Source organism: Cercospora kikuchii (assembly GCF_019650295.1).
Source record: "Cercospora kikuchii DNA, contig_00006, whole genome shotgun sequence".
NCBI lineage: Eukaryota > Fungi > Ascomycota > Dothideomycetes > Mycosphaerellales > Mycosphaerellaceae > Cercospora > Cercospora kikuchii.
The window spans coordinates 2,841,306-2,869,125 of NW_025408587.1; the positions used below are offsets into that span (position 1 = coordinate 2,841,306).

At 51.7% G+C, this 27,820-nt stretch overlaps 13 protein-coding genes across 15 annotated transcripts; 4 read left to right on the forward strand and 9 right to left on the reverse strand.

The window, feature by feature from the left end:
• Nucleotides 1-166: 166 nt before the first annotated feature.
• Nucleotides 167-1,965, reverse strand: CKM354_001003300 (uncharacterized protein; the record flags this gene model as incomplete). 3 transcript variants are annotated; one of them, XM_044805480.1, is made up of 3 exons in its annotated part: nucleotides 167-329; nucleotides 923-1,707; nucleotides 1,933-1,965. In XM_044805480.1, the coding sequence occupies 3 exons, from the start codon at nucleotides 1,963-1,965 to the stop codon at nucleotides 167-169; spliced, it is 981 nt and encodes a 326-aa protein (XP_044661415.1). The 3 variants fall into 3 exon arrangements, with proteins under 3 accessions (XP_044661415.1, XP_044661416.1, XP_044661417.1); XM_044805481.1 differs by lacking the exon at nucleotides 167-329 and adding an exon at nucleotides 594-732; XM_044805482.1 differs by lacking the exon at nucleotides 167-329 and having other exon boundaries at nucleotides 919-1,707.
• A 412-nt stretch (nucleotides 1,966-2,377) lies between these two features.
• On the reverse strand, nucleotides 2,378-2,857 carry CKM354_001003400 (uncharacterized protein; the record flags this gene model as incomplete). The annotated part of the gene is made up of 3 exons (XM_044805483.1): nucleotides 2,378-2,546; nucleotides 2,608-2,738; nucleotides 2,792-2,857. The coding sequence occupies 3 exons, from the start codon at nucleotides 2,855-2,857 to the stop codon at nucleotides 2,378-2,380; spliced, it is 366 nt and encodes a 121-aa protein (XP_044661418.1).
• Nucleotides 2,858-3,140: 283 nt separating this feature from the next.
• CKM354_001003500 (uncharacterized protein) lies at nucleotides 3,141-4,097 on the reverse strand (the record flags this gene model as incomplete). Its single annotated transcript, XM_044805484.1, has 1 exon — nucleotides 3,141-4,097. One exon carries the CDS (start codon nucleotides 4,095-4,097, stop codon nucleotides 3,141-3,143), a length of 957 nt encoding a protein of 318 aa, XP_044661419.1.
• A 2,859-nt stretch (nucleotides 4,098-6,956) lies between these two features.
• CKM354_001003600 (uncharacterized protein) lies at nucleotides 6,957-8,342 on the forward strand (the record flags this gene model as incomplete). Its single annotated transcript, XM_044805485.1, has 3 exons — nucleotides 6,957-7,215; nucleotides 7,267-7,722; nucleotides 7,777-8,342. 3 exons carry the CDS (start codon nucleotides 6,957-6,959, stop codon nucleotides 8,340-8,342), a joined length of 1,281 nt encoding a protein of 426 aa, XP_044661420.1.
• An 833-nt stretch (nucleotides 8,343-9,175) lies between these two features.
• CKM354_001003700 (uncharacterized protein) lies at nucleotides 9,176-10,681 on the reverse strand (the record flags this gene model as incomplete). Its single annotated transcript, XM_044805486.1, has 4 exons — nucleotides 9,176-9,214; nucleotides 9,278-9,631; nucleotides 9,681-9,757; nucleotides 9,811-10,681. 4 exons carry the CDS (start codon nucleotides 10,679-10,681, stop codon nucleotides 9,176-9,178), a joined length of 1,341 nt encoding a protein of 446 aa, XP_044661421.1.
• A 3,120-nt stretch (nucleotides 10,682-13,801) lies between these two features.
• Nucleotides 13,802-15,643, forward strand: CKM354_001003800 (uncharacterized protein; the record flags this gene model as incomplete). Its single annotated transcript, XM_044805487.1, has 1 exon — nucleotides 13,802-15,643. The coding sequence occupies one exon, from the start codon at nucleotides 13,802-13,804 to the stop codon at nucleotides 15,641-15,643; it is 1,842 nt and encodes a 613-aa protein (XP_044661422.1).
• Nucleotides 15,644-16,186: 543 nt separating this feature from the next.
• On the reverse strand, nucleotides 16,187-17,191 carry CKM354_001003900 (uncharacterized protein; the record flags this gene model as incomplete). The annotated part of the gene is made up of 1 exon (XM_044805488.1): nucleotides 16,187-17,191. The coding sequence occupies one exon, from the start codon at nucleotides 17,189-17,191 to the stop codon at nucleotides 16,187-16,189; it is 1,005 nt and encodes a 334-aa protein (XP_044661423.1).
• Nucleotides 17,192-17,741: 550 nt separating this feature from the next.
• Nucleotides 17,742-18,587, reverse strand: CKM354_001004000 (uncharacterized protein; the record flags this gene model as incomplete). The annotated part of the gene is made up of 1 exon (XM_044805489.1): nucleotides 17,742-18,587. The coding sequence occupies one exon, from the start codon at nucleotides 18,585-18,587 to the stop codon at nucleotides 17,742-17,744; it is 846 nt and encodes a 281-aa protein (XP_044661424.1).
• An 849-nt stretch (nucleotides 18,588-19,436) lies between these two features.
• CKM354_001004100 (uncharacterized protein) lies at nucleotides 19,437-20,603 on the forward strand (the record flags this gene model as incomplete). The annotated part of the gene is made up of 1 exon (XM_044805490.1): nucleotides 19,437-20,603. The coding sequence occupies one exon, from the start codon at nucleotides 19,437-19,439 to the stop codon at nucleotides 20,601-20,603; it is 1,167 nt and encodes a 388-aa protein (XP_044661425.1).
• A 639-nt stretch (nucleotides 20,604-21,242) lies between these two features.
• On the forward strand, nucleotides 21,243-22,364 carry CKM354_001004200 (uncharacterized protein; the record flags this gene model as incomplete). The annotated part of the gene is made up of 1 exon (XM_044805491.1): nucleotides 21,243-22,364. One exon carries the CDS (start codon nucleotides 21,243-21,245, stop codon nucleotides 22,362-22,364), a length of 1,122 nt encoding a protein of 373 aa, XP_044661426.1.
• Nucleotides 22,365-22,987: 623 nt separating this feature from the next.
• Nucleotides 22,988-24,100, reverse strand: CKM354_001004300 (uncharacterized protein; the record flags this gene model as incomplete). The annotated part of the gene is made up of 1 exon (XM_044805492.1): nucleotides 22,988-24,100. One exon carries the CDS (start codon nucleotides 24,098-24,100, stop codon nucleotides 22,988-22,990), a length of 1,113 nt encoding a protein of 370 aa, XP_044661427.1.
• Nucleotides 24,101-24,620: 520 nt separating this feature from the next.
• On the reverse strand, nucleotides 24,621-25,676 carry CKM354_001004400 (uncharacterized protein; the record flags this gene model as incomplete). Its single annotated transcript, XM_044805493.1, has 1 exon — nucleotides 24,621-25,676. One exon carries the CDS (start codon nucleotides 25,674-25,676, stop codon nucleotides 24,621-24,623), a length of 1,056 nt encoding a protein of 351 aa, XP_044661428.1.
• Nucleotides 25,677-26,509: 833 nt separating this feature from the next.
• CKM354_001004500 (uncharacterized protein) lies at nucleotides 26,510-27,742 on the reverse strand (the record flags this gene model as incomplete). Its single annotated transcript, XM_044805494.1, has 1 exon — nucleotides 26,510-27,742. One exon carries the CDS (start codon nucleotides 27,740-27,742, stop codon nucleotides 26,510-26,512), a length of 1,233 nt encoding a protein of 410 aa, XP_044661429.1.
• Between the last annotated feature and the right edge of the window lie 78 nt (nucleotides 27,743-27,820).

Sequence of the window (27,820 nt, forward strand, 5' to 3'; positions counted from 1 at the left end):
TGCCGTACGCACGCAGCATGCGAAAAGAAAAGCATGCACGAAAGCGAGAACGAATCAATCGAAAAGGCTTCAAATCTTCAGCCATTTGCCAGGCTTGCCACAATGCTTCTCTCTAATTCCTCTGAACTCTGTTCTCATGCATGCAAAATTCTGTCTGTCTCTATCATCAAAGCCTTGACCCAGACTTCCTTCTGACTTTATCGCTCCAATGCAAAGACTCCGACCCATAATCTATCATATCACTACCCGTTGCGGCAATCGTACTTCCCAATCCGACCTGATCGTTCCCTGTATCGTCATTGAGAAAACTTTCGTCGCCAGTGAAATGCCTGTTTCGCAAAGCCCCGTAAGCAAAATGTCCCGATTCGCTGCTGTTCGCAAGATCAAGTTGTGAGCGCAATGCGATGTCTCCGCGACGACAATCAAAGCCTCAACTCTCCTTTCCCAATCCCAGAACCAGTCCCGCGAAAACAGAAGTCCCCAGTACAAGCCGTACTCTGAATCGCATCTCCAGCATCGGGCGAGATCAAGTGGTAGGCGACGACTTGGCCGATCAGAGAAGCAATGAGGAAGACGAAGAAGAAAATGCAGCACTACTGCGTTTTGCCTGCTTCCTTGTCTTCTTCGACACCTGGTGCTGCGACTTGTTGTTCGGCTGTGAGCGGTGGACCGAGAGCATCGGGAGCAAGGCCATGTTCCATGTTGTATTGTTGTTTTTCCATTTCGAAGTTCCTGTTTGGTAGAAAGATGGAGTTGATCAGAGATGGGCCTTTTGAACGAATAAGGTGGAGGTAGAGCGCCTGGGCCGGGACGGAAGGGATAGAGAGCGGGACTAGTTGTGGTCGTCCTGGAGAGAACCCGTGGCAGGCAAGAATGTGGAACATAAAGGGCACGAGAGGAAAAGAAAAGGGTCATCACTCACCATCCTCGCTCTTCGCCACCAGTCAAGAATGAACAGTCGCCATTGACTTCGCAATCCCATCCTCCAGCAACACCTCTTCCTCTCCACCCCACATCAGGCACCTCATCTGCTTTCTCGGGATTCCATGCGTTCGGAAGGCCCATGCCTGTCACTCCACCACCCGTGAACCTGCTCTGCGGCTTCCTCACAAATTTGCTAAACGAACACGTAAAACAATTGAAATCATCCTCGCATTCGTCCTCAGGCATACGACCAGTGAGCGCTCGTCCGATGGCAATCATGGCAGCTGCATGCGTGCAGATCAGCAGAGTCTTGGGTTCCGAAGGGTCGTTGTCCGCGCGAGAAATGATGGCATTGAGAGCGTAAGCTACTCGATCATGGAGCTGAGGAATCGATTCGCCATTCTTGGAAGGGATGATGCTCGTCTCAGCTTCGACGAGATTATTGAAATGGTCGTTGAGTACTTCGATCGTCGCCGGACTCGGGTGATCAAAACGTGCTTGGCCGTAGAATTCACCAACGCCGCGATCGACGTGAACTTTGGCGGGTTTTCCTGATGAGGCGAGGGAGTCCGTGAAGGGCTTCAGAGTTTGGATGCAGCGGTAGAACGGGGAGGAGTAGATTAGGTCTACGGGTGGGTTGAGTTTTGTGAGGTGTGTTCCGAGTTCGCGGGCTTGTTGCACGCCGTATGAGGCGAGGGCTGGATCGGCCACTATGCCTGTTGGGGAGGGTACAGTGCTGTTGTAGTGGCCCGTTGATGGGTCGACGGTCCAGTTGGAGCGGTACTGAGGTGAAGGTGTCAGTTGTGGTTCTGGCAGCCATTTGGAAGAGGAAAGACAGCAGCTCGGTCCCCAATGCACAGCTTCATCGCCCAAGACAAGCCATGTAGCACATCTTCACAGAACTTCCAAACGCGGTAGTTGCTGCTCAGATCACATGCCTGCTCCACTTGGCGTGTTGTCGCGACCTCTCAAAACGTGCTGACTGTAGCGCGCTCGGGATGGACTTACCCCATGTCTCACGACATAGATGACCTCCAGCATCTTGTCTGTATTTGTTCCGTGTGTCTAGTGTATATTGTTGGTGGCGGCGGTGGTTGTTTGTTTGCAAGTCGCGCGAAAAGAGTCGGAAGAGTGATGTTTGCCTGTGGGGGACAAAATCGGGCCGAGGCAGGAATGACGAAGAAAGACAACGGTGGAACAAGAAAGCGTCACTGCACTTCACTCCACGATTTCACAGAGATTTTACTGGAGTCTGGAAGAGTCTGGCTAAGAGCACATGATGTTTGAACGGCAAGCATTGTACATGTGAACATGATACGATGTGATGGTACGTAATCGAAAGATGGCCTTCGGCTATTGACAGACGGCCTGTAGACCACGACTGCCAACAAAAGCCGTCCATACTTATCTCAACATAGTGCTATTCGTAGAAATCTGTGCCAAGCTCGTTCAGTCACTTCTTGCCCGAATCAAACGGCCTGTCAAAGTGTCCCATGTCAACTGCCTTGCCTTCGAACATGATCGGATTGCCCGAAAGAAGCTCTTCGGCCATGAACTGTCCAAACAGACGGCTGTGTGAATCGGTCGATCGATGTTGTGCAAGATGCTCCCTGCTGGCATATCTGTGCAGACTATCAGTGCCCACGTTCGCAATGACCGTTGAGCTGCAGGACTTGTGCACACCTCTCGATGACTGCCCAAGTCTGTTCACTATCCGCGGATGCGTCTTCATCTTGACGGATGATCTGAAATTGCAAACATCCAGGCTCTTTTGGTGCGAATGCGTTGTAAGCTTGTGTGCTGAGCTCGACAAACTTTGGAGCAGTCAGCGTCGATGTCTTGGCCCTTGAAATACACAATCGCGTACCCGTTCGCCTTTCCCAGGCTGCGTCTTGACAATAGCCACAAGAGTGATTTCTTCGCTGCTGCCCATTGTGAATTCCTGACTCACTTTTTGCAGGCGTAATGGAAGTGACAATCACAGTGCAGCCTCCTTTAACACTGGTCCGCCTGTTGTTATAGACTGTGCCGGCGAATGTGGTATGATATCCTTGAGAGTGGCGAAGAACATCTGTTCGGAACCGAGAAGCGGGAGTGGCGCACATGTTGGAATACTCCTTCAACTCATGTGCTGGAACCAAGAGTAGGGCAGTATTGGAATGCACGCGTGCTGGCGGGCATGCGCATGCTCGCAGGTCGATCTTGCGGAAGGCAACTCAATCATTGACCTTCTTTGTAGCTTCAGCACCACCGAGCGCTTGCACGACGGATTCGATGCCTTGCAACTCATCGCGACCCATCTTCCTGCCAGCAGCCAAGGACGCTGTGCCTGATGACTCGAGATCGATGCCTTTCCGCTCAAGCGCTCTCCGACTCTGGCTTTCGAGATATCGTCTGCGCCTTCCCTCCGCACTGTCTTCATCGTCGTGCTTGCTCTTCCTGGCTGTCTGTATCGTTTGCATCGCCTCCTTGAGCTCTGCCAGAAGTTTCTGCAACGCCGGTATCTGACTGAGAGCAGCCTGCGTATCTTGCTTGAGGTGCTTGCTCTCACCGGTTGTCGCGTTCAAGAATGCAAACGGCGCAACGCTCGACTGTCCTTCCTGCTTCAGATCGGCGCCAATGAGCCCGCTCAGCTGTTGCAAGATAGCAGCGTTCTTGGCTTCCTCGCTCTTCAGCATAATGTTCAGCTTCGCGGTCTCATGCAATTTCTTCCTCTGCAACTCGACAGCTTCTGGGCTGGGCACATCTTCTGCGGTGGTCACATCGACACCCTTGTAATGCTCAAGTCGGACCCAGTTCGCCAGATCATCCTCTTTGTGTCCTACAGCCAGGATGTTCCGCAGTGTGTAAATCTCAAACTTGTCGAAATCCTTATCCACTGTCGCGTTCAGCAGGCTTTCCAACTTCACGACGCCATTGTCAATCTCATTCTGCTTCAATTCTGCAAGCGCCTCTTCTCGCGCCTCGTCGTTTGGTAACGTAGCTGCTGTCTGCGGGTCCAGTCTGAACCCAAGCTGCTCAGCTGAACTGTTCCCCAACCCGTTTTCGATCGCGGTCACGGCTCGGAAGACCAGCTCGTTGACAGTGTTGATGATGTCGTCCAGTAGTGTAAGCGGTGTATATCGGAAGTGTTCGGTTAGCAGCGCCGTCGTCGTCTGATCGCTGGCTGCCATGCTATTGTTGTGGTCTGCAATAGCCACAGATCTAGGCGTACTGGCGCATAAGTTGACGGCATTGGAGGGGCGACGCGCCGACGTGAATTGAGAAGTAAACAGACGCCGTCACGTGATCGGCACTTTCTGTTCCGAACTTCCTTCCTCTCACAGTCTCAAGCCTCTGAATGCCACCACGCTCATCACGGCCAACACGGATATCAAGGCTGAGCCTACCGCCGCTAATACGCTCAGGATGTTACTATTGAATGCCAGCGACAAGATTCAAGATCCTGGTGGCATAGAGCCTTGTCAAACGCCCGGCATCGACGCTCTCCGCTGACTATCCCCAATCACCTCCTTCGACCCTCGGAGCGGATACTGTAAAGAATTACTCATCACTGAAAGCAAATCATGCCTAGCATTGACATATCGCCGCTCCAACGTGCCCAGCGAGAATGTGAGCGGAAGCGCGTTTCCAAGCATCGCTCATATCTCATGTGCCTCCTTCATGGCCGCAAGATATACCAAACTCACTGAAACAAGTGAGCATCGAAAAGCAGAGTCACCAGACAGTATACTCATCGACTCCGCAAGAGACGTCTGGGCAAGATGGCTATCTTAATCATAAATTTACGAACTCCTCGCCTACCAGCACCAGCTGAGGTGGACATGCGCATTTGTCTCGAAGTGGAGCAGCAGATATGCCTGGAATCGCACATGCTGTTCTATCTCTGTAGTTCAGCACTCTCAGTCTCGCCCCGCGTTTGTCACAAGGGGATCTGCGCCCTCTGTGTGAAGCAACCTCAAAGCGGACAAAGCCGACTCGATCATAGCAGGAGAAAAGAACAGCCATAGAACGCCCCGAAATCGTGGAGCAAAGCATGCAACATCTCCGACATTCGATTTTCGCTTGCGGACATTCCTGCATACATACGTGTGCCAATTGCACGAATAGCACAAGAGCCATCACACTATCATGAGACCCGTATTGGTACGGAGCCAGCTGCCGCGAGACACCGCCATGGCGTTGCGATATCTAGCGCCGCATCCGTGAGGCTCAACGCCACTTTCGTGAGTGGAAGGGCTCACACAGAAATGTTATGTGAACCTCGCAAACGTCGTATCCCTGAAATCCATCACAAGAAGCAATGTCGATGGGAGCTAAACCCTGCATGTTCGATTTCGAGGCCTTCGCCACCTGGTCTTAATGCTAAGGCAGGGCCAGTAGACAGCAAGCGCGGTAGGGGATTGGAGAGCATGTGGGGAAGCGCGACGCCAGCTTTTGGGTATCACATGGCCCCAGAATCATAGTGGAGTGGCAACACGAGATTGGATTTCAACTTGATCTTTCTGGCAGATTCGAAACCTCATTTCTCTCGCCTGTGAAGAGCCTGGATATAATCGATTCGCCCGGGAATAGGACGCTTGCTGCGCATCTAACAGTGTTTGGGCCAGTACAACCTCTGCCGGTTGCAATCAACTCGTAGGGCGAAAGTTGATTACTTCGGTGAAAGAAGCACGGCCGTTCGGTCAACATTCACCGTTGCACCACGTTGCTAAGGCCGTAATGTCTCTTGGACTTTCCCTCCGTGCATGTACCTTCACACTGAGCCAAGCATCATGGTCAAGCTTGTCCCACACATATGCCGCAAATCCCGGAGCACGACATTGCGCTGCTGACCACACGTGAACCGGGCAGAGGACGCGTCGCAGTTCTCTATGGAGAACATGCCGAAGAGTCGACTTTTGAGATTCGCCATCACGAGACGCCACCTTGTCGGAGGCAGTTGTGCCAGGAGCTTGGCGGTGAGAACCAAACATTTCAGGTCTTGGAGTGGCGGCTACAGTGCATGCCAAATATTCCCACCATCGCAGCTTGCAGGCTGTGCGCAGTGCTCAGCCAGCCCATGATCTCGGATAACGCACCTCGAGCTGCCGCTGTTCGAGAGCTGGACACGGAAAGCGGCAGTGGCGAGAACTGTGAGGATCCGTTCGTTGCAACTCAAAGCCAGTCTTCGTGGACAGATATTTGGCGGATCGCAGACATCGGACTTCGGCTCCGTCCAAGAGCGGATGGTTCGAAGATTGGGTGTCACTTTATGCAGGCAGAGGCTCCAGCGCGGCTGCGCACAACTACTGTACTGTCCGTGGAGTCGTGGAGACAAACATTGTCACGTTGAAGAGGCGAGCTCAAGCCATGTTCGTGCGATTGGTCTGAGGATACGCTTATTTCTAACATTACCAAAATGTGGAGTGGTGTAAGCGAGTCCTGCGCGAGCTGACTGGCGGCAGATGCTGGCGTCTTCGACAAATCCGTCTTTGCCGGACTGAAAAAGCAACGAGTCGTTGTGGCTTAAGCCGGTGCGTAAGTAGTGCAGCTGATCTACCGAAGGCTTGTCATGCTTTGCATAGGCCGCTGCGACCCCGCGTACAGGACATTTTCCGCATCTCGATACAACCTAGCGAATGCAGATCTTCTGAGAACTAGTTCAAGGGCGACATGGTTCCCCGGAAAATGTTGTTATGGCCATGAGCCGATGTGCACGATACCTTCCTACTATGGTAAAACGCGACGGCAAAGTCAAACGATGCGGCGAACTCTGCCTACAGCCCTCTGCGCCATTATGCATCTTTTCGCAAATGCCTTCCATGAGATTGGTCGATGCCTCTGTCAGGTTCCCAGGCGAACGCAGACGCCGTCGCTACCTCTGATGGCTTGATCGGCATTCGTGGACTTGGAGGCAACGGCGAAGGAAATTCACGTCTTGAACAAGAACTTCCTTGAGCGTATATTAAGACCTTGCCAATCCTCGAGAGTCAGTTTCTGGCATCGATCATCTTCCCTTACCTTCACAACTTTTCTCAAAGATTATCATCATGAAGACTGCTTTCGCTGTTGCCGCTCTAGCTGGCTCTGCCGCCGCCTGGCCTGTGGCCATGGAGATGGATGCCATCGTCAAGCGACAGATTGGTGCTGGTCGTAAAAACACTGGTGGCGGTCACCCAAACCCAACCTTCAATGCACAGCAACAGTATGTTGATGTGACGGATGGTGGCCCAAACCCATTCCGATCACCAGGAGCTCGCGACCTGCGCGGCCAATGCCCGGGTTTGAACGCTGCTGCGAATCACGGCTGTACTACATCACCGTTCTTCACTTCCCTTGATGATGGCTAATGAATGGTAGTCTTGCCACGAAACGGTCTCGCCAACATCCAACAGACGATCGATGGTCTTGGTAAGGCCTACGGTATGAGCCCAGAGCTCGCAGCAGGTCTGGCCGCCATTGCCATCCTCATCTCTGGTGATATCCCATCTACACGTTGGTCCATTGGCGGTGGCTTCCCGTCGACGTTGCCACTGCTTCTGAGCAATCCTAAGGGCATTGTCGGCACTCACTCCAAATACGAGAACGATGCGTCCATCGTTCGTGGCGATGCATACTTGAATAATGGCGACGTTGGTGTCTTCCAATGGCGATCGTGGAATTCGCTCATCCAGAGCACCAACAACGGCAACGATGGTCTCACGATGGACAAGGTCACCCAACACGCTGATGAGGTGACCACCTTCTCTATTCAGAACAACCCATATGCTTTCTGGGGACCTTTCTCTGGTCTCGTCGCGCCGGCCGCACACAACTGTGAGTGAAGTCGTAAGAGCTTTCTGCTAGGATTAACGCTAATATGCTGCGCAGTCGTTGTCAACTTCATGTCCAACCACACCGCCGAGAATCCCGGTGGATATCTCGACGAGGCCATGCTCAAGGATTTCTTCGCAGTCAGCGGTACTGGCGAGGGTGCATCTGGCAACAACCCAGGCACATATGTCCACAATCGCGGCCAAGAGCGCATCCCATTGAACTGGTACCGCCGCAACACTGCTGATGCCTACAGCCTCGCCGATGTCTTCATTGACTTGCTCGCCGGCGCTCAGACCAACCCAAACACTCTCCGCATCGGTGGCAACACTGGCACAACCAACTCCTTCACTGGCCTTGACGTCTCTGACCTGACTGGTGGTGTCTTCAACGGCGCTACTCTCTTCCAGGGCAACAACCTTGCATGCTTCGCTTTCGGCGCTGCTATGGCCGGCGGTATTGACCAGCTCGACGGCCTTCTATCCATCGTGCAAAGTGCTCTCGGCCCAATCACCGGTGCCATCACGAACGCCGTTGCTGGCCTCTCGTGCCCACAGCTCGAGGCTGCCAACTTCAAGAGCCAACTTTTCAAGGCCTATCCAGGTGCTGGCTACGCCAACTAGAAGATTCTAAGCGATCTCGTTGAGCGAAAGATGCTTGTTATGATCAAACATTAGCGAAGGGGAACGTTTGAAAAAATACTCCTTGTACATATTATCCATTATACCAATTTCAGGAAGTTGTTCGACATACAAACTTCCAACTCTCAACAATCGCACGTGTCGGCATGGTTGCGCACTGACAGACCGTTTGTACTGACACATGGCGACACCCATTCAACTCCGCTGACTCGACACACTGCCCATCATCATCCGACGACATGCAGACTATTCTTGTCGGATCCACAGTAGAGCCCAAAATCCCAAAATACTGTAGTGCTGACAGGGATGCTCGTCGCCATCACGATCTCAGCAGGCAGAAAGCATAGAAAATGCAAAAATCACGAACATCATATCCACGACGTGAAGTCAACACGTACTACGCTATCTGCACCTCACTCTGTAGATCTCCCTTCCAGTGGCTTCCACGTTGCGAAGCATATACAAAGAAAAGACTATGCGCGACCACATGGCGTGCATCTGTGCCTGTAGATCCATCTGAGGACCAGAGTTGTGGTACCATGGCAAAAACCACATGGGAAGGACGATCGCATTGGTATAAGGCAAGAGAAAAGGTAAAGAATGGGAAAGTGGCTTGCGGTGCGAAAAGGCTTGTCTGGTAGGTGTGCGATCGCTCGTGGTATACAATGGGCGGGTTGGACGCGAATGCGATCGAACGGGATGTATGCCAAGGAGAATACCGCTGATCGAGAGGAGGAGCGTTCGCACGGGGAGGGGATATATATGATTGATGGTGGTCGCATTGCCATTCTCTGCGATGGTTGCCGGAACAGTGGTTAGAGACGAGCGGACTTGCTTTCGAGATATTTCTTGGCCTGGGAGGATGGGATGCGATCAGTACTCAGACGCTTGGCGCAGAGGGAGTAACCATAACGTACCTCAGCCACGGCATCATAGTCGAGTGCCCACTTCAGGAAGGCCGCCGACTCGAATTTCGCATTCATATCTGGTTTCACGTCCTTCAGGCTCTTTGCTGGCAAAGCATCTTTTCCTTTGGAAGCAGGAGCACTGCGAGTTGGTCGGATGGAAGGGAATGGTACCGAGCTCAGGAAAGAAGCGCCATTGTGCTTCGCGTATGCTTTGATGCGCTCTGCACGAGGTTTGCGGAGCCGTTCCCACGTTTCGAGGATTTTTGGAAGACCTTGCTTGGGGTTGGCATTCCGGGAGATGAGGTATTGCAGCACTCCGATGTCTTCCACAATCATGGAGTATCCTTGTGCGGCGTGTGGCTCCTGTGATGCGTTAGAGTTGCCTCTTTGCTGGAGGACGTACATTGCGTACCATCGTGTGTGCACTGTCTCCAAGCAGAGCAATGCGTCCGCCTTTGCTCGTCCAGCGTGGCAGATCTGGCAATTCAGCTGTACCGGGTGGGTGAGTATACAGTGTTCGCTGCGGCTGGGCCAACACTTACCTAGCTTCCATCGGTCACACACCTCTGCCATGTCCAGCATGGTCGTCAGGTCATCGCAGCTGCCTTTGAAGCATTCCCTCACATAATTGATGTCTCCATTCTCATCCCACAATCCATTCATATCATTGTCTTCCCTGATTCCGAACAGCCCACTGCAGATACCTGTCTTTGCATTCAGTCTTGACACCACAAATCGATCTTGGCCAGCCCACACAGTCGCGAAGTCAGAGACTCCCAGCCGCTTTGTCTCTTCTCTTTCCAAAACTTTCTCTGCTTTAACCTTGACGCCATAAAGTGTGGTGCCGCTTGTTATCGGATCAATGTTCTTACCACAACCCTCCAAAATCTGCCCTCGGATCTTCGACCGAATCCCATCCGCAGCCAAGATCAAATCGCCTTGCAATACCTCGCCACCTCCCAAGTGCACTCTAGCAGTGCCCAAATTCTCATCCTCTTCAACCTTGTCTACATCAACCCCAAATCTTGCTTCAATGTCTGCACCAGAATTCATACGCTCTTCTACCTTCTTCCAAAACAATGCCATCAAATTCTCTCGCAAAACTCCCCAATCCGTTTCGGCGCTCATGTCAACTCCAACATTCTTCGTCGCAATGTCTCCAGTGTCCACACTTCGGATCAGAAAGCCTCTCGTCACGTCTCCAATTCCCTCGAGGTCAGATCTCAGACCCCAAGAGTGAAGGATTCTTGAAGCGCCAGGACGAATATTCATGCCTCCGCCCGAGGGCGAAAGATTGGGGCGACGTTCGAGAAGTGTGACTTTATGCTTGTTGGACCCATTGGTTGATGCATCCGAGAAGGCTATGGTGGCAGAGAGCCCGCCAAGCCCGGCGCCGATAATGATGATGTGCATCTTCGTCTTTCGCCAAAGTATCCTTTTGCACGACAAGGTTATACCGGTCTTGGCAATAGTTAGAATAGTTCTTATGGACCTGAGTGGGCCGATGTAGGGTAATTCTTGGAATGTGAAAAGGTGGAGAACAGATTCGATGTCATGAAGCCTGGAAATACAGAGCTCCAGTGCGACGTGCGGCGTTTGGTGGTACTGTTATTATGTACTGTATTGGTGGAGAGATCACATGAAAAGCGCTACTGGGTATGTGAGACGGAGTTGGGGAGTCCCTGCCCAGCTGAGTCTCTGTAAAGCATTCGTTAGTCAGGACCGGTATAACCGTGCCGACAGCTCGTCCCGAGCAAGGTCCTTCTTACTGTTGTTACTTCCTGCCTATACTGAAGGAATACTCGCAACTTTTCAGTGCTCGGACATGTTGGGCTATATTTCGACATGCGAAGTGTTGTCGGCTATGATTCGGCTTGCCGAGGAAGTTTCTGCTCCGGCGGACTTGACTTTCTCCCTAAACAGTCATCGGTTTGCGACTGTATCTCCATCACAATCCATCAAGACTACACCTAGAAACATTGCCAAATGTCTCAATAGTGCCCAGTCTTTGCCATGCCCGGGTGGGGGCAACTAATTCGCGCGAATGTCGACTGTGGAAGGTCGGACTCGGATTCCGTGATTTTGTGCATGCACAACATGGGTCAAATGTCTTTGCCCTACACGCCTATATTCTACTGGCTCTTCCAAATCGGGCAAAGGCCATCCTCGAACTGACAAGGGAGAAGTAGGGCACTCGAAGAATGCATACGTCAGCAAGGGAAGGCTAGTCGTCGTCGCAGCCGGCCTCAGCAGCTGCCCCAAGCATGCTTGACCACCTCGAAGACGACTGCATGGCTGTAACGCCTTTCTTGGCAACCTCGAATGGAATCCCAGGCATATGGCTCAAATGCAGGAGAGTAAGAGCCAGAAAGCAGACGCAGGCCCTCCTTCAAATTCACCTCGGCGCAGGCTACTACTGCCCATGCGCGGTAAGTGAATCAGTTTGAAAGCCGCTGCATTTTACGAGACATCGTTCATGAAAATGGTTGTAGTCGAATGACTGCGTGTCTGAAGGCATCTATGGAAGTATCAAAGCTCCATAAAAGACACGCCGGTATGGCTGAACTCCATCTCAAGACCGGAAAATTCATAGCATAGTCTTGTTCAAGAAAGCATCGAATCGTAACTCATCAACGGCGCAGTACAGCATGAATCTTGGTCAAAGGCAAGCCATTACACTTTGCACTAGGTGCGTGTGGCGCTCCCTTTCAGCTAAGCCACCGCTGGGTCTGGAGCAGTCAGTTGGCCGTCACCACGACTGATCGCCTTGCGAGCGTCATAAGCAATCGGGGTCTGGGAAACAAGTCACTATGTAAGCATACTATGCGTCGGCTTTCTGCACAGTCCTCTCGTTATATATGTCTAATCCTGAGTGTGCACTGTTAGGTATGGGTGGATGCGGCGCCAAACGAGCCAAGCTGTTCTGGACCCAAAGAAGAATCTCGGCGCTATTTCCGGCCAGCAGACATTGGTGCCTTCAGCCAGCCACAGAAGAATGGCTTCGCTTGATGCACTATTTCGTCCGCGGTCCTTGTACTGATTCGCTCATGGCGACAGCCTCGTGGTGTCCATGCATCTTCCAGTGCACTAGTGTATTACAATGTTGCCCAGCTCCTCGACTTCTTTCCCACTACAGAGCCACGTGGAGTGCCTCGCCGGAACATGGAGGACTTGACAAGATAACCTCCTCGTGCTGCTACGCCCCTAGCCGAATCTTCTTGTGTTTCCTCAACGTCAGCAATGCGTTTAATTACTCTGTTGGCTGTTGTCCTGTCAGTCGCGGTGGCACCTGCGACTACATCATCGATCAATGAAATTACCGAACGAGCTCCAAGCACATGCGGTCTACGAGGTACTGACGGCAGGACTCGAAAGTTTCTGAGCCAGAGTCGGTGCAGCTTCTCTCAATGCTTTGCCAACTGCAGGAAATCGTCCAGGTGTCAAGCCTACGGGTACGGCGAGAATCAATGCCGTCTCTATTCTGCGACATGTTCTAGCTTTGTACGACGCGACTCCAAGTCGCCCTATGCGTTCTACGATAAGACATGTCGCAATCCGTCCCCTCCAACGACCACCACGAAAACGACGACGCGAACGACGAGCAAGACCACAACGACGACTTCAAGAAGGGGTCCAGTTTCTACAACGAGCTCTAGTAGAGGTACAGCTACATCGACAACCACTTCACGTCGAACGACAACAACCACGGGTAGACCTACAACATCGACAACTACAGCTACGTCAAGTACTTCTAGGAGTACGACAACCACAACGACTTCGTCGGCTGCTGACCCAACACTAAAGTCGTTCACTCTCCAAGCATTTGGAGTCGGGAACGCTCTCAATGGCGCAAATGGGGCATTGTCAGAGGACCAACTCATATTTAGCCAGAACAACGCGGCATCTATTTTGTCGACTACCTCTGGCGGTCGACTGATTGACAATGTGACTGGCCGAATCGCGAACATACAACGCAACAACCCATCAGGCCGTAAACGACAAATCAAACTGGGCTCAATTGTCTTGTTCTCCACCCCGGAGCAGATCGCCGTGCCTGCAAATAGACACGTTCCTTGCGTCTGTAGCCTCAGTGAAGCGAATGTTCTCAGCTGTAGCTGCGACAATCTCACCGGTTTTGTGGTGGACTCTACTGGACTGCTAGGTATTGGTCAGATTGCTGGCTTCAACTCTCTGGAGCTGCGAGGAAATACGCAAATTCCCAATATTTCAACATCCACGACGACCAGATCAGCGGCTACTACTAGGAGCACGACGTCCTCGACGAGGACAGTTACGACTGCTATTACTCCGACGACATCGACGTCCAGTGGGTCAGGCTCTAGTTCGACAACACGGTCTTCTACGAGCCAGACCACCATCGCACAATCAACAACTGTAACAAGCTCTACTTCACGCGTGGCGACAAGCTCGACGACTTCTACGCTCCTCTTCGGAACAAGCAGTACAAGCAGCACCAGAAGCGGAACAAGCACGACAAGCGGGACAAGCATAACCAGCGAGCCGACCAGCGAGATGAGCACAACAAGCACGACGAGCACGAGTACGCTGAGCAGGACTAGCACCACAAGCACAAGCAGCACTACACCACCCACTACTACTGCTAGCACGGAGCAGTCCACGACCACGACTGGCAGGATCACATCGAGTTCTTCCTCCTCTTCGACGACGACCTCTTCTATGACCACGAGTACCTCGACCACCGTGGACCAATTCTTTGCCCCCTGGTCCACATCGTTGGCGTTCCCTTCGACTTGCGCGGGCAGTTTCTATCTCCAGGGCATGAGGAATGGTACACCCTTCTATATCTCAGGTAACGGGATCTACATACAAACCGTCACATCCATTGCCGATGCCACAAGGTACATACTGGACGGGAGAATTCTTCGCGACAGCACTACTGCCTGGGCCAAACTTGGCTTTGTCTATCCCGAGGACAGCGTTATTCACAGACACCGATTAATAGAGCTCCAAGCTGCGATCAGACCCCCGTGGTCCTGCTTCTTGAATGACGGTATCCTCACCTGTAAGGATCCGCGATATCCTTGCTCTTTCGATCTCGATACCCTCCAGCTCACTTGTACAAATAATGACGGGCCTGACGTCCTTGATTTCCAGCTCTGTGAGGGTACCGACAACTACCTGCGGATCGGGAATGGCTTGCTCCCAGAAAGTTGTACAAGCATTGCCTTGACCAGCGTTGACGCATGTAGCGTGAACAATAGTGGTGGTGGACCTCCGTCTGCATCTTCCACAACCTCTGCGTCAGCTTCAACGACGTCAGGTCCTGCTCCAAAATGTACCGGATTTTTGATCGAGGCCGCTGGTGGATACTTGTCTACTTCTCCCGACTCTGATACTGACAGATATGCCGAGTCGGAATATGTCATAGCGCGCACCCAGGCTTCCAGGTATACTCTTGATGGCACACGACTACTCACCAGCGACGGTCGAGTCTTGGCCAGCGTTGGCTACGAGGGGAAGGTCCACTTCGTCGAACCTGATTGGGCCCGAGCAGTCTTCATGACCGAAATGGCTTGTACTATTACTGACGCTGGCACACTGAGCTGCTTCAATCCACGCGAGCCTGGCCTAAAAGATCTTCAATTCTGCCAAGAAGGTATTCGCAGCTTTCTGAACGTCGCGGATGGTCTCTATACGCATGGCAATCAATTTTGCGTAATACCCAGTCCCTCCTTCACCGCAGTGTCTTCGTGTGGCAACGGCAAGGACGGAGGCTTTCCGGACAGGTCAGCGAGCTGCTCCGGGGCTCCAAAATGGGCTATCAAAGTTGCCAGTCAATCGCCATCCGGAGATGGAGCCATCGACGTGGTAGGACGCTATCTCTACCAGAAACCAGCCACTGATCTCACAGCTGGAAATCCAAGGATGAACCTGAGCATTGCCGAGGATGTCGGTTTTGCAGGAGCAATGCTATCGCGCTTCCCCAATGGTGATCGATGGGTCAACGAGAACTACGACGCCACTTTCAGCGCAACTGATGGATACTCTGGTGATCCTTTCGACCGACAGTTTTTTTCTTTTGACAAAGATATGCGAGGATACCATGAACGTCTGCCGAATGATGAGGTCTCGTGCACGTTCAATGTACGAACCAAACAGATGAGCTGTGCGCACACTGTGGTCCGATCTGGTGATAGGACCCGCCATGCGGATACGTTTTACTACTGTCCTGCTGAAGACGAATTCCTGCGCTTCTGGACCTCGGATGGCGTTACCGGGCCCGATGGGTATCGAGGGCCAGATTGCGTGAGGGTTACTTTGCAAGCGGTTTGCGTGGATGGGTGCTGTCCGAAATTGTTCCTCGATGATTGGATCTGGATGGGGAGCGTTTGATCATACAAACCAACCTCCGATGTTGTGACTTGTAGTCCTGATATTCGTCATCGTTGTCTCGATGCACCACTGCGCGAGGCTCAATCCACGATTTATCCAAGCTGAGTCCGTGGAGGTTGCTAAAGTCTGAGAAAGAGATTGGAGCAGGAGAGACTTCAACATTCGAGTATGATCTGAAGGAACCAGATTTGGATTTCGCGGGTCTGTCTGTGCACCACATACGCAAGGCGACGACTGTCTATGCACTAGCTACATACAACCATCGAGTTCGAGAATCGGAGACCACAAGAGGTACCGGATTCGAAGTGCCTACAACAAACAGCTGATCTCAGATTGGCATGCAGCAATCAGAGCAATGTGAGCACTTGCGTAGGTGGTCAAGCACCTCCATACACATCCACACTTCCCAACTCCACGCCATATCCACAATTCAATCATTCTAGTTCCGGCGAATACCAGCACAAAAGCTCAAGCAGTCCTGCGAAGAGACACGCCCTGTCATTAGTAACACCGGAACACGGCCGAGAAGAATCTTGCCACTCCTCAGAAAAGGTACAACTCTTCGAGGATGGCAACTTTCTGCCACTCTGCCAGCACGCGTCCATGCAATGCCGCAACGAACAACGAGTGTGCCTTGCGCGTTCTCAGACAGAACCCAAAGACATTTCCGGGCTCGGGAATGCTGTTGACGTTGAGAATCGCTTTGATTTGCGTCACCGCGCAAATTCCAGGTTCAATGAACGGCAATGGATTTCCTGTGATGATATCGCCTAGGCGCTCGTCAAAATACACCATCTTCGTGAGCACATAGGGAGGAATGGCAAGATGCGGGGAAGGTGCGCAAGGGATCGCAGTGGTTGGACCGAAGACACGCTTCTCAATGATTTCCGTGTAGGATGCCCCTAGCTCCTCTCGATCGAGCGGCAAGCCGAACTTGGCGAGGTCCTTCAGCGTGAAGCCGAAAGGCAAGTTGTCGATGCTGGAATAGAATTCGTCGATGTTGCTGACGTTGGGCATCAGTAGTGCTCTTAGCCTAGCAAAGCCTGTGTTGGAGTTAGCTCTGAGCGCTTTCAACTCAGGGTAGTAGGTTTCGTCGTGCGCATGAGCGAATAGGCACGCAATCAAGAACAGCGAATTGACGATCTTGTCAAATGTTTGCTGGTCGACTGCCGTCTCAGTCTCACCCATCTTCAATTTGGCCCACTGTATACTGGCAACTTTGATGGCGAAGCCGGTTTTCAGAGGGTGCTTCCAAATGCCACGTCTCTTCTGGAAGGAGAAGACATAATCTCGTAGGCTCAACGGGCATGGATACCACATGAGTGCTCGCAGTTCCTCGTTGATCTTCGCCTCAGCTCGAGCACGTATGGGATTGTGGATCAAGACTCGACTGCCCGTTGCATCGATGACATCTCTGATCTCACTACAAATGCTGCGCGCAGCCTGCACTTCCCTGGCTGGAAGATTTGACAGCACTTGGGTTTTCATCTCTAGCGGGAGATCGAGGAAGCTAATCGGAGTGGGGTGGGTAGTGTTTTGGCTCGCCATGGTTGGCCGCAATTTGGAGCTTGTGGATTCTTCTGAGCAAGCACTGCAGTTCCGATTTATCAAGGGGGAAGCCGATGTTGGGGTTTGATGTTAAGTGGAAGAACGTGTCTGAGTGTGGAATCAAGACTGAGCAGAGTTGTAATTATGTATTCGAAGCGAGGTTCGCACAGAGTGAATAGCTTTGTCGCAGGTGAAGTACAACGAAACCGAAATGTGAAAGACACGTGTATAGGAGAAATAAATCTTCGAGTCAGATGTCCTCGAGTCATGATTTGAACATCCGCCTCAAGTCTTTGGTTCAATTAAGTGCTAGATTGAGCCCAAGCAATCTGAATCTCTATGCTATCTAATTTCCATCATTACGTTGAGAATTGAATACATTGAAAAATAGTGAGAATTGAAGAGCACAACAATTGATCTTTTACTTACTCCAACATCTTGACTGGCTATTCAAGCCATACAGATCATTCTCTGGCCCGTCGTCTTACCTACTCCAGCATGCAAAACTAGGACCCTGTTCTGAAAACGTTCGTCATCGGGCTCGTGAGTCTCAAACACCGTAGGCACGCGACACCTGATTGAGCCAAAGCTCCTTCAAGACGGCATCCTTCTGCTCCTCCGTGAGAGGCTTTTTGCCCTTGACCTTGTAGAGAAACTCCTTCTTGCCCTTGTACAGAAGCTTGTAAGCCGAGTGGGAGCGGACACAGTAAATTCCGTCCTGGCCCAGGTCCGGTATCTTTTCGCCCAGGATTCCTTCCAGTTCCTTGACCGTGAAGTGATCGAGAGGGAACTCTGGCTCCTGAAGGCATAGATCTCCGGTCAAGGGAATCTTGAGTAGAGTGTTGCCCGCGGATGGTGCTTGGAAGGGCGACTTAGGCTCCTTTCGGTCCTTGACATCGGTATAGAATTGCGCAAGCTCTTCTCTGTCAAACGGCAGACCCCAGGCTTGGAACTCCCTGCTCATGGGAGTTCCGTCAACGATTGCGAGGAATTCCTCAACCGTGTCGACATTGTACGCTTTGTAAGCAAATTCTGGACAGTTGGCATCCACGTATGCAGTGATGATCGCTTTCACGACCTTGATGACAGAGTCGATCAGCGAAGTTGGTGGTACTCCGTTCGCAGATCGGTAGTTGTGCGCAAATGCGATCTCGGGGGATCGGTTGCAGAGAAAGCGCGTACACATTCGCTCAATGTTGCGGTCATTTGTCCAATAGTCGTAGCGGCGATTGGAAAGCCCTTTCTTCGAGAGAACGAAAAAGACGTATCTGAAGAGACTGGACTCCTCAGGCGAGCCGTCAACGTAGCGGGCTTCTGCTAGTCCTTCATATTGCTTGGAAAGAGACTCAGTATTGTCGGCCAACTGAGGCAACTGGGGAGCGGAAATTTTCTCCATGTCGAAGTTCTGGTTTTCTCGGGGCTCCACACTCAGCGCAGAGTCAGAGTGCGAAGCGGATTTGAATTTTGATTTCGTAAGTCGGGCAAGCGGCAGTCAGTGTCGCTTGTGTATTTGGTTGGTTTCGAGGGGAGTTGTGTTCTCTGACTTGCTTGTTGACGGCTGCCTCATGGGCTGTTATACGAATCACGACGATAAGCAACATGGCGGCAAACAAAGGTATCCACAATGAAGGATACAATCGAATCGGCGAAGAAAGCAACAAGGTGCACAATGTCGATGGGATACAAAGAAGAACAAGCCAGTGCACAAAGGAGAACCGCACACAGGCTCAGAACACGGGAAGAAACTGGCACGATAGAATGAGCCGACACCTAGTTAGATGCATCTTTCGGGTGTTTCTCTTTACAGCAGACATTATGTCGTCGTATGCGTCTTCATGTCTTCTGCGTATGCTCGAGCCACTTTGAATCCTTGTACAACGACTTTCTGCCTGCAATGGGTCCACGACCTAAGCCGTGCCTTTGTGCTCAACCAAGAATTGTGACCAAGTCGATTGCGAGAACCTATGTCCTCCCTCAAGAATTATAACATAGCGCTTGTCGCTTTAAACTCGAAAACTGTGCTCCTCACACAATGCTTGATTGGCACGGCACATAAGACAGTGCCTTCCAACACTCCTGAACTTGACTTTCTTCTCAGACAAATTTCCGTGCCAGACGATCCTTAGCACCACCTGCAACTGCGCACTTCGAGCCAACCTCGTTCTCCGGATACCAAGCCGCTTGCCGTAAAAACTGCTGGACAGTTAAACGAAGCTTTGCTCGACCTAACCACACAAGCGTTACCATGAACTACGTACCCCGGAACATGTGGGATGTGCTTCCCTTCTCTGAGAATCCAGCTGGTCAGCCCAGTGTCTGCCAGACTTGCGGCCAGGCAGGACACACAGAAGACAGTCACGCAGCAATCCCGGATCCGAATGCGACAACGACGATACAAACCCTACCACCAGAATTGATGCTCAATGTGCTATCGCATCTGCCCGCAAGACAGATTCAGGGCTGCCGAGCTGTATCCAAAGACTTTTGTGAGCTCATAGACGATCCAAAGAACGATGCAGCACTTCTGCGCGCTGTTGGTGAACGATACGATGGCCTGGCGGACGCCCAATATTTCGCCGGCACTCATCACGAACCCAACTTTCCCAAATTCCTTTTCGCTTGGATCGCGAGACGCGGAGTTTGGAAGTGCCATTACCATACCGAATGGATTATAGAGAGCGCTGTGGCTCAGTATGCCGCGAATAACTCATCCACAATTTGGTCCTTGGTCAGGGGCCCAGAAAGTGAGAAGGCAAACGATCGCGAGTGGGATGATTTGCCATTGGATCTCATCCGTTGGCTCGGTTCCATTGGAGACGCCTTGGTCCAGGCCTATGTCGACACCCATTGTCCAGATCTCACCACCACCCCTGACGGTGAAACGCCGAAAATATGCGAGGTCAATACCGTTGAGGAATTTCTCGCAATTGTCGACAGTACAGAGTATTGCGACAATTGGAGGCTTGAAGTCAAACGATGGGGTCTAACAACGCTAGATCGTGAAGACTTTCGTCAGTGGTATCTCGACATCAAAAGCCTCAAAGAGCCAAAAGGCCCTGCTCATCCCTCCGCAAGACATAAAATTGACAGCAACTGGCTACTGAGCATTCCCAGATCCGGTGACGCCGCTCTAGAGATTCCGAAACATACAGTCACTGATCTCGCGCACTGGAAACAAGATCCTGAACCCATGGATGTGAACGCCTCGGGCTTTTGGTCGCGAAGAAATGGTCGGTACACCGCTCAGGAGCTGGGAGATCTACTTGGAGTTGCTCTACCAGAACTAGGTCGCGACTCAACCTATGGCGTTCGTTCAACGTGGGCAGTGATGGCACTCTGCAGAGCCAAGAAAGGGCAGCCCCTGACAGCGTGGGAGAAGGCCGCTGTGTTGGAAGAACTCTACCTGTTTTGAGTGGGGTGGTGCGCTGACTGTATACACAGAAAAGGCGATGATGTGTTCCATGAGAATGCTTGACGGACACGTAGGGACCATTTGATGACAGTAACGGCACTAGGGATTCTGTTCAGAGTCTGGCTTATTTACTGCCAATGTTCAATGTGATCGACATGGCGTAGTAGACCTAGGGTAGAAATCAAGCACCAACGTGTCAAATATCAGAGTATCACATGGGTCACCGCTGCTATACCCTATGCACTTTCTGACTATGGACCAAGCTTTTCGTTGCAGGTCGCACAGATGTGAATAGAGCATAGCCCCCACGCGGCTCGATTGTTCTCAGCTATTCCGAACAACTATGCTTCTAATCCTGTTCATCTCATGCTTGCTTAGTATTCCCTTTTCACTCCTTTGTTTTTGACTTCGTTCTTTATGCTTACCCTTTGTGACATTTGAACATCACATTGTGGATATCCCTTTCATCCCAGTCGTGCTACTAGTGTCGAGCTGCAGTATAAGAGCTGTTGACGGCAGTCATCGATCCAGAAATCAGAAAGAATATCTCCCTTCAAGATAAAGTTAGCAAACAATCGACACAGTCGCCCGCAAAACGCTCTCCGAAGATCAGCATTGCAAGAGACCTCAAAAATCGAAATGGAAGACATTGCAAAGCTTCAATCGATCTTAGGCGCCAACAAGACGAAGCAGCAGATGAAAGACAACGTTTGCCGGACGTGCGGTGACCCTCGCCACAGCAGTGAGCAGCACGCTGCTATTCCTTCGCAGAATGCGGAGACAACGATCCAAACCCTACCAGCAGAGCTAAGGCTCCAAATTCTCTCATTACTTCCAGCTAAAGACATCCAGCGCTGCCGTGCTGTATCAAAGGACTTCCGCAACGTGATCGACGTTCAGCAAAAGTCGCTTCTCAAGGCCGTACGAGGACGATATGATGGTCTTGCAGACGCCCATTACTTCGTTGGCTCTGTTGAAGAGCCAAGCCTGCTCAGATTCTTGTTCTTCCATCTGTCCAGGCGCGGAGTCTGGAATGCCCCTGGACACACACGCTACTTTTTGATGCAGGCGGTCCGTCAATGGTGTGCTAACTGGTCGCCTAAGATCAGAGCAGTGGTAAGCTGGCTAGACTTTGAGGCTGGCCCAGACTATCCTTTCGCTCTATTCGAGAAGTTGGATCATGTCGTAGAGGGTATTGCGCAGGCATACATTGATACGCATTGTCCAGACCTCTTCCGGGAAGAAGATTGCGATTGGAGGCGTCAGCTCCTAGATGCCAGTACCCTCGAGAAATTTCTCGCAATCTTCGACAGCACCGAGCACGACACCAGCCTGATGGCCGAGGCCGAATATTATGGACTGCCTATTGACCGCGACGAGTTCCGTCAGTGTTACAACGACATCAAGGACCGCAAGGCGCCTCGAATCCCCTCATACCCACCATCGGCCAAGAGCAAGATCGGTAACCACGGCCTTCTCCACATTCCACGACTCGGCGACCCATGCGTTCAGTGTCCGGATTTTGTCCTCACGCGGCTCCAGTTGATCACTAGTGAAAATGCTAGGATGCCGAGGGACTTCATCTTTGAATATGCCGAACTAGAAAACATTTTGGGCGAAAAGATCCCAGATCTGGGCATGGATGGAGCATATTGTGTGCGCAATAAATGGGCCTTCGACCTTCTTCTGAGCGCAAAAGAGGGACAGGTCCTGACCCCATGCCAGAAGGTGGCTATACTGGAAGATATTTATGTGTTCTAAGAAGAATTACGGGGACTTCAGTGCATGAGGCAAGAGAGAACGCTGTGTCGCATACTAAGTGTAAGATGTCAGATGTCTGAACAAGCATCATCAAAACATTCAATCCGATAGCGGCTTAGCAATGTGTATTTTTGACGCTAATAAGAACGTACAAGAAACACAATCTCGATGGCTAGCAGTGACTCTCATGCCACGTAATTCGATGATTGATCGATACTACTAGAAAATACCATGTCCCAAGCAGCCTCTGATTCGTCCTCCAAGTCATGAATACGTTCACGTAAGTGTATCATTGAGCATAAAGTTGGCCTTACACAGAAAGAGATGTTCTACGTTTCAGCTTCTAAGCGGTCCTCGAAGAGCCGCCGCAAGCAGCAGTATCAGAGGTACTCCCTCGGGAGGTCTAAAGTATCAGTATCATTCGACATTTTCGCGCCCGTTCGGCGGATGGTCGAGCGTTCCATAGGACGAAAATGAGACGAGCAAACAACCAAATTACGTATGTTTCCCAACCCAGTGACCACATTTACCGATCTTTGTTTCTACTGATTTCCGTATCTTCCCGCATAGCTTTCTCGCCCTGTCAATCAAACAAACCATCTGTCATCGCCTTGGAAATTCCTTCAAAAAACATACAACTCCTCAATCACCGCCGCCCTCTGCATCTCCGTCAACTTCTTCCCTTTCCCCTCAAGCGCCTGTCCAATCAACTCATCCGCCCATTTCGATTTCACACACCACGTCCAATGCGGGTAAAGTTCCTCGCAAGGCCATCCTCCCAAAATTTTACTCAACCGTTTTGCCGTACAGCGACCTGGGATTCGATGAGTTTCTCGCGGAAAGACGTCAGAGGCGCAGTCGGAGTAAGTGTCGCTGTTGTCGAATTCGAGATCTTCTTCGTTGAGTTGGTACCAGTATTCGAAGTCTGTGAGGACGTAGGGTGGGATGGCGAGGAGGGGGGAGGGGCCGCAGGGGATGGGGATGAGGGGTGGGGTGGTGGTGTCGTCGTTGTCGGAGGAGGAGGGCGAGGAGGCGCGGGGTTCTTGCTTAGCCACGATTTCTTCGCACCATTGACCTAGTTGGGCTCTACTCAGCGGTAGCTTGAGTTCATTGATCAGGTAATTGAGGTCGGCCTGGTAAAGACTGCCATCAATGACTTCATAGAATTTTTCCAGGGTACTCACATCGCACATGTCATGGGTCTCGAGGCCATCAGTATCCTCCGCTTCAAAGAAATCCGGAAAGTGAGTGTCGATGTATGCTTGACTCAGAGCATATGCGATCCGTCCAAGGAAGTTATAGACCATTTGCGCTCCAAAGTGCATAGGGTCAGCGGCGAACGTGTTTCGGAAGGTTGACGAAACGTGTAGTGCCCACTGCTTCGCAGCTGAATGAGCAATGTGAGCATTTCGTTCTGTGCTCCGCCAGATTCCTCTCCTGGCAATCCAGTGGAAGAGGTACGAGAGTAGACTCTCCTCGCAATCGGTCACAAGAAAGAAGTCGACGAAAGACTCCTGCTGTGTAGCGCCGCGGTCAAGGAAAGGCTGGTGCAATGCTGTCTTATTGTCGTCTGCGTCAATTAACTCCTTGAAGTCGCGGCAAATTCGACGGCACTCTTGTACCTCATTTGCTGGAAGGTGGGATAAAACCATCAACTTCACTTCGGCCGGGAGATTGAGAATCGTGACAGATGGTGTGCTTGTGGCACTTGTCGTGGTATTCGGATTGGTCGACATTTTGAGATGTACCAGTTCGTGTAGTTGTCCAGCAGCTCTCACGTTCAGGCTCGTTCGTGGTTTCGGTGAGCAAAGGATCTGTATTCAGTGAGCTGTTGGCAAAAAGTCTTGAAAAGTGGCAATCTGTTGTATCCGATTCGAGAAAGATACGCGCGGTCGCATCACCTAGTGAGATATATATCCCCATCGTTGGAATTCGAGCGCTTGGACAGTTTCGAACAATGCCATTTTCATGAGTACAAAGCCGTTGTTGACAAGTCCTCTTCAATTGCCTTTTTGGGTTTTGGCGTAGCACAATGAGCCAATTACCCCGGCTCGTGGTGCCTTCTCTTGTAAAGTCTGATCGTGCCAAAGCGATGCCACCAGTACCACGATCTTTTTGCGCTGCAGTGCGATCAGCTTTTCCGCTTCTGGCGTCCAGAAATACTCGGGCGCGAATTAGAAGCAATAAGCTACACAAGATCTGTGGCTAGCAATGACTCCCGTATCTCACAGTCTTCGACGCCTCAGCAAGTCTCCTTCAAAAACAATACAGGTCCTCCATCACCGTGTCCCTCTGCATGTCCGTCAGAACCTTGCCCCCGAGCGCTTGGCAGATCAGATTATCAGCCCACTGCGATCGCACGCACCATGCCGCGAATGGGCTAAGGTCAGGCACACGCCAGTGTAAGATTCTGCTCAAATCGTCCGCCGCACATCGCCCCTGAACCCGGACTTCAGGCGAATAAGAGTCTTCGGTAGAGGATGTTGAGTCTTGTTCTTGATACCAGTAATTGAACGACGTCAAGACGAATTGCGGAACAGCCAGCTTTGGGGAGGGCCCGCGGGGAATGTCGATGAGCGCGGGGTCGCCTCTGCTGAAGAATGGTGCTTGCCGCGTAACAATGCCACCGTACCATCTTCCCAGCTCGGCTCTGCTCAGCGGCAAACCAAATCTGGTCATGAGATATTGGAGATTGACTTGGTTGATGCGACTATCGATCAAACTGAAGAACTTCTGTCTGGTACTCACATCGCACATCCGCATCGAAGTGTCAGAGGCACTAGCGAAAAGATCCGGAAGGTGAACGTCGATGTAAGCCTGTGCCAAAGCTTCCGCGATGATCCCTAGCAGTCGGCTTATGCCATCCAAGACAACAGTTAAGATAGCAGGTGTCGCAGTATTGGTATCGTTCACCATCGAAACCATTTGCAGGATCTTGTGCGAGCTTTGCACAGCCCACTGCCTCGCAGCAGTGGTAACAATTGACCGATTGCGTTCGACATATGGCCAAATGCCGCGACACGAGATCCACATAAAAAGGAAAGCGGGAAGGCTGGTCCGGTAGGTCGGTGTAAACAATGTAAGGAGAGGCCAGCGATGTTTAGCTACACGACGGCGAATGGGATCGATGATCGCTTTCTGATTGTCCCTCGAGTCGATGAGCTCTGTGAACTCCCGGCAGATTCGACGACAAGCTTGGATCTTTCTGCCTGGCAAGCAGAGCAGGATGAGCAACTTGATTTCTGCCGGCAACGCGAGAAGTGTCGGAGGTGTGCTGTTTGCGCTGGGCGTCCTGCCTGGGAAGGACGCCATCGGAGTTGAAAGGTTGGCTGAAAGGACTAACGGCAGTTGCTTGGTGGACGAAAGCAAGACCGTCGATGCGCACGACCTTGGGCGGGAGTATTTCGGTCGCGTTGGTTTGCGGATGGGTATATGCAGTCAAAAACGTGTCTCGACGATCCAGTCACGTTTGCCCAGTCAACGTTGCAGACGCAAGTGAAGCCGCAGTTCAATGGACAAGGCCTTCCCTGCTTCAGCAAGTGAGATTCGAGGAAGGTCTTCTCTGTAGTCCTGTAGTGGAGAACAATAGATAAACAGTAGTCGGACCGGTGGGAGGAGGCACTGTATCTTTCTCGGAGGTCGATGAAAGTAGAATGTGGGTGTCGATTCAGGAAGGCGCCAGAAAGGCGCGAGAAAGGCGCGAGAGTCAACATGAAAGACGCAGGCGCAGGCGCAAACGAGCGAGTGCCAAGCCAATTGCGCAACAACTTGCCTTATGCTGAATGTCTCTTGCAGGCGATAATGGAGAGACGTATCCTCGAAGTCAACGCCACCGTGTCTAGAATATCTGAATCAGCCTTGTCACAATCATCAACTCACCATCAAGCAAAGAAACTGCTCCCACGTAGGAGAATGATACAAATGTTCTAGAATTTCATGCTCGTTCGCTCGCACTGCGCGGCCTGTACAATATTCTCAAACACACCGAGCCTGGTTCTCTACTTGCCCAATTGCATGCTGTTCTGCATCTATGTTCAAGTCCCAACCCAGCCAAGCGCAACACGATGCTCGCCAATACGCCCATACAGATGCATTTCGTAGGTTTCTTCTCCATCACACAGGATTCTTCAGGTTCGTGAACATGTTTAGACAGACAATTTCGCAACACCAGCAGCCGCGATACCCGCCTCAGCAGAGCTCGCTTGAGCAGCGGCAGCCGGCTTCTCGTTTTCCTTCGCTTCCAAAGTGTGTTTGAGGGAAGGATGACTGCCGCCTCGTAGATAATCCTCGTATTCGCCGATTCTCTTCCCTCCAAGCTCCCACCGCTTCCTGTAAGCGTCACGCTTCTTGGTGAACTCAGCTTCGAACGCAGGCCAGTAAATGGAGTGATCGTAGTCGAAAGCGACGTCTCCGCCGAATTCGTTCCAGAGCTGCTCCTTGGGGATGTAGTTCGACATGTCCTCGTTGAACTTCATCTTTTCGCGGGTCACAGGATCGATGAAAGGCGAGATGACCTTAAAGAAGGCGTTGACGTACCAGGGTGTATCAGTGATGAGTGCTCGTCCCAGGCGTTCCGGGTTGTGATTTTGCAGGATGTCCAGGACAGCTCTTGCCTGACCCAAGGTGGGTATCGCGCCGCTCTTGGCGTTTTTGAAGTTGATGATGAGGCAGTTGCTTTCTTGCCCAGCTGGCATCATCTCAAGTGTCCGGTCGAGCATGTAACATAAATGATGGATTTGACGATCCGACATCTTTGTGTTCTGCCTGCCTGGGTTCAGGTAGAGACACGGACGCTGCTCCTTATCAAAGCCAAGTTGTATTTGCTTTCCCGTCTCATTCTCAGGACTGATGTAGTCATGTGTGAAAGTGTCCGCTCCGTACTCTCTTCGCCAGCTCAATGTGCCTTGCAATCTCTTCAATGCGTCTGCTGTGACCCACTTCGTTGCACGCAGGTACCTCAGAAGGCACTCTCGCGTCAAGAACATGCGTTCCCGGTCTTCCAGAGGTGCTGAGGGCGCACCCTTGGCGTTGGAGGTGGGGATCGTGGTCCATTGGGAGACCTGTGCAAGTACAGCGGCGTACTTGGTCTCCTGCTCGGCAGTGAGTTTCGGAAGTGGTGTAGGTTTCGTAGAAGCGGCCGGTCGAGGGATTGGTGTCTTCAATGGCCCGTCTGTAGGCATCTTCCACTCCTCCTCCTGTTCACCAGCAGACGTGGCAGCAGCACTACTAGCAGGCGTTGTCCCGGACGCAACCGATTTGAATGAACCTCCCGATCCGACTGATGCTGAACGCGAGAGATTTGCTGAAGTCGCTGTGCCATTGACGGCCGTCTTTTGCTGAGGCACGCTCGCCCCGGGCGTGACCGTAACATCTGCCATGACGGGCAGTGCCAACTGCTCGCGTGAGTAGCAGTCTATTGCCACCTCTCGGTCCAGTTCCCGTTTGCTGCCGGCGCA